Consider the following 7960-nt stretch of genomic DNA (forward strand, 5'->3'; position numbering starts at 1 on the left):
GGCCAGCAGCAAATCTTTAAATAGTTTATCTTTAGTGTTTCTTTTTTAATCAAAATTAACTTTTTTTTACAAAAATATTTATTTCCTCTATTATCATTATCTTATAAATAACTTTAATTCTTTTGTCGAAACTAAATCCTTTTTACAAAAATATTTATTTCCTCTATTATCAATATCTTATAAATTACTGCAACAATCATAATTGTGAATCGTTTGCGGCAAAAATAAAAACTATTAAAACTCAACTCAAACATGAATTACTATTACTTTACCCTAAAAATGATTTCCCTTCTATATGAATGCAACATTTAGTTCAACAGGGAATACATTCGCCTGTATAAGTACAAAAGTAGCCTTAAAAGAAAAACGAAATTGATTTGTCTTCTATAATTGCGAATTTATGGCTTTACAGATTCTGTATCTTTTTTTTTCTTTCTTTCTCTTTCTGCTGCATATACATTACAAATTTTGTAATTTGAATTTCACTTTTCAAGTAACATTTAAAGGATGACTAGCTCGTAGCTATTCTTAATTTATCTTGTGCTAATGATTTGTACCTGTTTAATTATTATTTATTGAGATTTAATCACTTGAGATGTTATAGTGTTTCCTTGTTGAGTCTGAGTGCTATTATTCCAGTAGTTATCTTCCCACCTCTCAACACGCTTGATTAAATTGAGTTTGGTACCATAAAAGACTCTGAGAGATGTGGGCTCAAATGGAGGTGGTAACGTACAAGGTGCTTTTGTTGAAGGCTCATTCATCATTGATTCAATCATAAACTGCTTCTCCAACCCACTTCTTGTGCATGCCATGGCCTCAGCACACACCTCCACTGCTCCTTCAGGCACTTCTGGCTCATAGTTTAGCAGCTTCGAATATTCATTTAGAAGATGGAACATGTAGTCATACACGTACTCCATCTTCAGTTCTTCTTGAATAAACTTACTCGCTGCTTTACCAATATCCTGTGCCTGAGTTAACTCGAGATTTTGATAACTTTGTTTCAGATACATGGACAAATGCAAGGAATTTGAAATGTCTTAAGAGTACTTACTTTTTGTTTATGATTATTTCCCCAATGAACAGCAAACTTGATGGATTTGCACTTGTCATCGTCCCTAATAGGCCAGTAATGTTGTGTTGGTTGCAGGCTTCTTATGAAGAAATCATAGAAACGAGGCTTCACCATGAGTGTAACTGAATCACATGCTAGGATGTTCTTCTCACTCACTGACCATGCATATCCTTCAATGTAGATCTTATATCTAACATGGGATCAGAGCCAGAAATATATTACCATGATGATTAGTTGGAAACAGAATTTTGAGGTGATGATCAAATGGAAGGAAGTACCTATGTGTGCATTGACTTGCCAAGTTTGACTGATTGAATCCTTGCTGTGACTCCTTAATCCAATCCTGCCATAATGTTACACAATAAACAATGTTAATTCCAGTGGAGGAACATTTAAGTGAGGCTACTAAGGTAATATGTGAGAGATGTGTAAACCTGAACAAATAAACGTGCATTCCAATCCTGCGTGTCTGAAACATTACATTTGAGGAGATCTTGCCTGATTTCAGCAACAAAAGGGTTTCCCTTCCAATATGCATATGGTTCTCTATCTATCCATTTAATCATTTCATTGCCAATTTTAATCTCCTTCAGCAGTTGTTCCCAAGGCCTTATATTAATCTCAGCCCTGAAATAATCATTTTATTAATATCCTTAATGATGATTAATTTAACGAAACAGAGGACTTTGCACAACAATAATTAATGTTAGCAAAAACCGGCAGTTTCCATGTCAGTAGATCTGATGAGGTTATGTTCTTTTCCGTACTCAATTCTTATTGCCCTACTCACTCTTAGGAATTACAGTAAGACATGCACTAAATCCACCGCTTATGATTTGTTTTTTAACTATTAAATGCAAGATTACAGACGTGTTTAGCAAGGGTGCACAAGGCAAGAATATTGGTGACAGTTTGGCAATCCCGACACGTAACGGTAATTGATCACCATCTTAATGAAGGAAAAAGTCAGAAGAAGATAAAAACAGTTAGGAATTACTACTTCGATTCCAATAAACAGAAACACTCAATCCAAGTCAAGTCAACAGTGAAAATTTGTATTATTTTGTAGCCTTCTTCAACAACCGCAATCAGAGGGGCAAATTAAAGCGGACGCTATTCCTCAGAACAAATTCCAAATGCTAATATTTAGAATTATTTCAAAGTTTTAAAACACGAATGAATGAAGTGTAGTGTCTTGTTTGTAAGTGGTATGGTAGGTCACGTCATGTAGGATGCGCCCTTTTCCTAGATAGAGATATCGATAAATACTTATATTGAACTCCGGAAATTCTAGATAGAACATTTTGATTTTTAACAAATTTATATTTATATATTACTTTGATAAATAAAAAGGCCTAGCTGTATGCGTGCAAAGCCGCCAATGAAGAGTCATTATCCAGTTCAAGTTGAAATTGGATTCTTATATAATTACTTTGTTACCCTTTTCTGGACAAATGAAAAAACAAGCACCGCAAGCAAATATGAATATAATAAAATAAGGTGATTGAGGCAAAGACGACTTCTCAAAAACGAAAGGACCGAAGATGCAAATGCATACCAACCCCAGAAGGACCAATCAGGGAAGACAATGTCATGCGTCCAGCGATCGCCGCAGTAGCGAAACAAAGGTGGTGGGCCTATGGAATTGGGCCTGCGGTAATCTCGGGCTCTGATGACGGGCCTGTCATCGCAGTCGAACATTAGGTCGAGGTCTGGCACCATGGAAGGGTACCTCCTCATAAGCTGAAGGATCCCCCAAATGGTGAATACATCGCGTGTCTGAATCGATTTCTTGTATCTCAACACGTACGCTCTTCCCTTCTTCACCACTATTCGAAAGTGTGCTGTTGCGTTCGCCGCCTCCACCATCTCCTTCCTGATCTTCTTCTTCTTCCATGGACCAAGGTCCTCGTGGATCCACCTCAAATACTCCGGGCACACCGTACTGTTCTCTTCCACCCCCTCCCCCTCCTCCTCCTCCTCCTCCTCCTCCACCCTTCTCCTCCAGCATGTATGGTTATTCTCAGTGGTGCCGCTACAATTGAGCCTCAACCACCGTTTCTTGGTTTTCTTCTCTCTCATTTTGCTCTGCACTACTATTTCGTTTTGGTTCGCAACAACAGTTGCAGGCTCACCAGTAGAAGCCGTGGACTGCATGCAACACAATCGATCATTTATAACTAACTATAATTCATTCATTAATTAATAATTAAGTGTAGTAAGTGTTAATAAGTGTTAACGAACCCAGAAGGAAGAGACAAATAGAGCGGTGAGGAGAATAAGGAGGAGGAGGAGAAGGAGAGAAGTATAAGCAGGACCCTTGTTTAGAAGAGGGCGCCATACGGTGCTGGCAGTGGCAGTAGTAATGGGTCCCCCTAACTGTCTCTTGTGTCTTTGCGCTGTGAATCTCTGCATGGATGGATCCCTGCTATTCTGATCAGATTTATTATTATAAATTATATATATTTGATGAATGAATTTGGAAAGGTTAGAATATAATTGAACTGAATGAAGGAGCTGAAAAAGAGAGAAGGGTGCACAGCACAGAGAGAGAGAGAAAGAGAGTGCGTGGAATATAATTAGTGCTAGGTAGCTTTTTCTACGAATTAAATTAATAATGTAAGAAGAATATCCTAGTTGATAAGCTAGGTAGCTTGGACATTGGGCAATGAGAGTAATAAGAAGGGCTAAGGGCTACAGGCTACATCATTGAATAATGCGAAATTCTGTATTGTGATTACCGACAACATACAATTATTGACAAGGGCACGCAAATGCCAACAATGAGTAAGGAGCCACTATGATATAATGCACTAGAGATTAGAAAGATTATTAGATTAACAAGTGAAGGGGCCGGGGAGGGTCAAAATCACAAGCAACGCGTGGAAGGTGTTCCCCTCCGACCGCGCCACACAATGAATTCACTTCGTTAATCTGCCCATGTCTGGTTAGTAGTGCTCAGCCTCATCCATTTTCCATCTTTTTCCAATGTCTGGTTAGAAGATCCAAGGCTTAGTGCGGTCCAAGACTTTTTTGAAATTTGGATTCTTGGTTTACTCATAAAGAGTTTTTGAGGATGGTAAAAGATGAGTGGAAGAATTTGAGTGATGATCAGTTAATTAATAAACTAAAGACCTTGACGGTATCGTTGAGAAGATGTCATAAAAATAATTTTGAAGACATGGATAACAGGATAAAAAAGTTTGAGAAAAAGATTAAAAAGATTGATGATATGGTCAGTGCTGGTAATTATGATGGAATTATAGAAGCTAGACGGAAGGCTCTTGTGATTTATTGTGCGAAGTGGTATACCAGAAAGGAGATTCACTAGAAGCATATGTCTTGATCTCAACATGCTAGAGATATAGACAAAAACACTAGGTACTTCCATAACCTAGCGTCGGCTAGAAGGAGGAACAACAGAATCGATTCTCTGTTAATTAATAGAAGGTTAGTGCGGAACCAGGCTAGAATAAAGGTTGTGATTAGAGGGTTTTATAAAGAACTGTATCGGCAGGAATATGCTCCTATGATTGGGTTCCGTGATGGATTGGTTAAGCAAATTGATGTCGAAGAGGCGGCAGGGTTAGAGGTGATGCCATCGCCTGAGGGAATACGACAGGCAGTTTGGGATTGTGAGTCCAATAAAGTGCCAGGTAATGATGGATATCATATAAACTTCATAAAAAAATGTTGGGGTGAGATTGGCCAAGAGTTTACTGCAACTGTGTTGGGATTCTTTCAAACTACGACAATACCAACGGATGCTAATATAACATGGGTGGCGCTAGCTCCAAAATTTGTGGGGCTAAGAAAATCAAAGACCTTCGTCTGATTAGTATGGTTGTTTGTATGTATAAGGTGATCTCGAAAGTATTGGTGAGAAGAATGCATTTAGTGATGCCAGGTTTAGTGGGAGAGACTCAGTCTACATTTGTAAAGGGCCAAAAAATACATGATGGTGCTCTTATTGCTTGTGAGACGGTCCAATAGCTGAAGTTGCGCAAAAAGAAGGTGGCAATTATCAAGCTAGACTTTCGAAAAGCATACGATAGGGTGAGATGGAGTTTTGTGGATATTGTCCTACAAAAGATGGGTTTTGGTCTTAGATGGAGGACATGGGTGAAGGCATGTATCACTACAGCATCTATGTCAGTGTTGATTAACGGGTCACTATCAAAGACGTTCAGAATGGAGAGAGGTCTTAGACAAAGAGATCATCTTTCTCCTTTTTTGTTCGTTATTGTCGTTGACGTCTTGCACAGGATGGTGAGTGAGGCAGTGAGGAATGGATGCATCTCACCACTGTTGGTTAGGAGGGACAATATAGAGTTATCGTATCTCCAGTTTGTAGATGACACAATCTTATTTTGGCCACAGAAAACAGAGACAGTCATGAATTACAAGAGGCTTCTGTGAGTTGATGTCTGGCCTGAGTATTAACTTTGATAAGTAAAACTTGATTTCGATTAACTGTGAGCAGGAATGGGTGACGAATATGTGTGGTTTGTTGGGATGTGCAAAAGTTGCTTTACCTGTCAGGTATTTAGGAATTTTTCTAGGTGCAAATTCTCGGTTGGTGAAGACCTGGAAACCGATCATAGACAAGTTGGAAGATAAGCTCAGCTTATGAAAAGTGAAGTCTCTCAACAAAGCTGGCAAGCTGATTCTCATAAAATCTGTTCTTAATAGCTTGCCGGTTTACTATCTTAACTTTTATAAGATGCCAAAGTCAATTGCAGAGAAGTTAATTGGCTTACAGAGAAGGTTTTTGTGGAGTAAAGAAGATGGAAATAACGGTATACCAATTGTGAAATGGGAGGTGGTGCAAGCACCGAAAAAACTGGGTGGATTGAGGGTGGGGGATGTATTCATCAAAAATGCGTTGCTTCTGTTTAAGTGGTGGTGCTCTTTTTGAAGGAGGACTGTCCGCTGTGGAAGAAGGTTGCATGTTCTTGTAATCAGTTTAGTCCAAATATAATGTTGTCAAAACAGCCACTACCAACAAGAGGTGGCCCTTGGAAAGATATTTGCCAGCTTAATATTAAGGAGCAACAAGTGAGAGAAAAGATGATCAGTGGGCTATCTATGGAGGTGGAAAATGGAAGACGTACTCACTTTTGGGAGGATGATTGGTTACAAAGTGGCTCCTTGAAAGAGAGTATTTTGAGGATCTTCTCTGTTTCAAATCAACAAGGATCTGTTATAGGGGACTGTGAGTTCTGGGATGGGTTAGAGTGGGTATAGAACTTTCAGTAGAGGAGAGTTTTATTTCAATGGGAGTTAGAGCTTCTCAATCAACTTCATGACCGATTACGACTCGTGAGATTATCATCTAGTAGAGAGGATACAGTTATATGGAAATTTGACAGGACAGGTATTTTTTCTACTAATTCATTTGTGCAGGTATTGCATAAAGAGACTCTTTCGGAGGATATCACAAGCTACAGTTTCACGAGTACCATTTGGGGAGGATTGGTTCCTCCAAGAGTTGAACTATTTGCATGGTTTGTCTTAATAGACAGAGTTAATACTAAAGAGAGATTGAGTAGGCTAGGAATTATTCATCATAGTGATAATATTTGTGTTTTGTGTAAAAAGGATGTAGAATTTGTGCATCATTTGTTTCTTGGTTGTGAGTATACGTGGCAGGTGTGGTGCGCTTAGTTGACGTTTGTAGGTAGAGCTTGGGTTATTTCAGAGATTGTTGAAGAGCTTTTTGAGAGTTGGATTGGAGTGTCTGGTCCTAACTCGGAGCAAAAGAAGTGGCTGATAGGTTTCTTTGCGATTATTTGAAACATTTGGTTGAAACGGAATAGCAGAATGTTCCAAAACTCAGAGACAGATGTTGATGAAATTATAAATAAATCGTTTTTAGCTATAGAAAATGGCTTGGTGTTGATCAGCTTGATTGTTATTGATGGCAATGTCGGAGATAACAACAGATTATATCCTATTTATTGTGCTTATTGTCTAATGTTTTAGTTGTGTTTTATAATTTTTACCTACTCCTATATATTGTGGTGAGCTTTCTTTATTAAAAACACACACACAATATTCTCCCCGCTTTCTTTTCTTTACGCCAAGCACCTTACTATAACTATCCATTCCATACTCTCACAACTTCATTCTTATTTTTAATTACTACTACTACTATTATTACTATTATTATTGAAAGTTTACATAGGAGGAGGCCGAAGCTTTAGGCCCACAGTCATGTATAATTATCCAATGTGGCAAATCCCGTATTACAGAATACTGATAGCAGCTGTAAGCCTGTAACATTCCACAAACAACAAAAAAGGTGTCAATCTTTTCTTTTTATGGAAAATACAGGCAGAAGGCCCATTTAGTTATTCTAATGAAGACCAATGAATGAAATTAGTTTAATATTTATTTTGTTTGTATTTATTAGTGATGCATTTTTTAGTTACATGAATCCTTCTCCACTAGACCACTACTAGTGACTTGTGATGCAATTTTTAACTAAAGGGTAAAACATCAAGGATTTATTTTTTTATATTTCAGAAAAAAATGTATCGATAATTACTATTTCTTCCTTTTCAAAATAAGATTTTTTAATTTATTTATAAAATTAATGCATTTGAATAAAAGTTTCCATGATGATTTTATTCCAATATATGTACGCCTTTGAGGTAGTATATATTTGTGTGTTGTTTTCTTACGCAGGCCATATACTAAGTTAAATTGCATAGATTGTATTGTATAAAGAATCCTGCTAGGGAGCCAATGAGGTATCTATATAATGGCTAGAATGGGCTGTTTGTTAGGCCCAATATGAGTTAAAAATGAGGATTAACCCCCTTTTATCCTAATTCACTAATGCCTGTCCAGTTTTGTTTTAACCCATAATTTTAATTT

At 37.6% G+C, this 7960-nt stretch overlaps 1 protein-coding gene across 2 annotated transcripts; it reads right to left on the reverse strand.

Annotated features, from left to right (window-relative positions):
• Positions 1-241: 241 nt before the first annotated feature.
• LOC112801485 (uncharacterized) lies at positions 242-3850 on the reverse strand. Of its 2 annotated transcripts, none has more exons than XM_025844242.3 (6): positions 3323-3850; positions 2637-3229; positions 1513-1705; positions 1357-1421; positions 1058-1268; positions 242-974 (listed from the first exon to the last, which is right to left on the reverse strand). In XM_025844242.3, the coding sequence occupies exons 1-6, from the start codon at positions 3491-3493 to the stop codon at positions 573-575; spliced, it is 1635 nt and encodes a 544-aa protein (XP_025700027.1). In that variant the 5' UTR covers positions 3494-3850; the 3' UTR covers positions 242-572. The 2 variants fall into 2 exon arrangements, with proteins under 2 accessions (XP_025700027.1, XP_025700028.1); XM_025844243.3 differs by having other exon boundaries at positions 3397-3750.
• Positions 3851-7960: the final 4110 nt, after the last annotated feature.

Source organism: Arachis hypogaea, chromosome 5, assembly GCF_003086295.3.
Source record: "Arachis hypogaea cultivar Tifrunner chromosome 5, arahy.Tifrunner.gnm2.J5K5, whole genome shotgun sequence".
NCBI lineage: Eukaryota > Viridiplantae > Streptophyta > Magnoliopsida > Fabales > Fabaceae > Arachis > Arachis hypogaea.

Bases quoted from the DNA above. Each gene is read 5' to 3' on its own strand.
- LOC112801485 (XM_025844242.3), bottom strand. From the start codon at position 3,493: ATGCAGAGATTCACAGCGCAAAGACACAAGAGACAGTTAGGGGGACCC. The intron at 1,706-2,636 runs GTATGCATTTGC...TGATTATTTCAG, and splicing joins GATTGGTCCTTCTGGGGTTG to GGCTGAGATTAATATAAGGC. The intron at 1,422-1,512 runs GTTTACACATCT...ACATTATGGCAG, and splicing joins ATGCACGTTTATTTGTTCAG to GATTGGATTAAGGAGTCACA.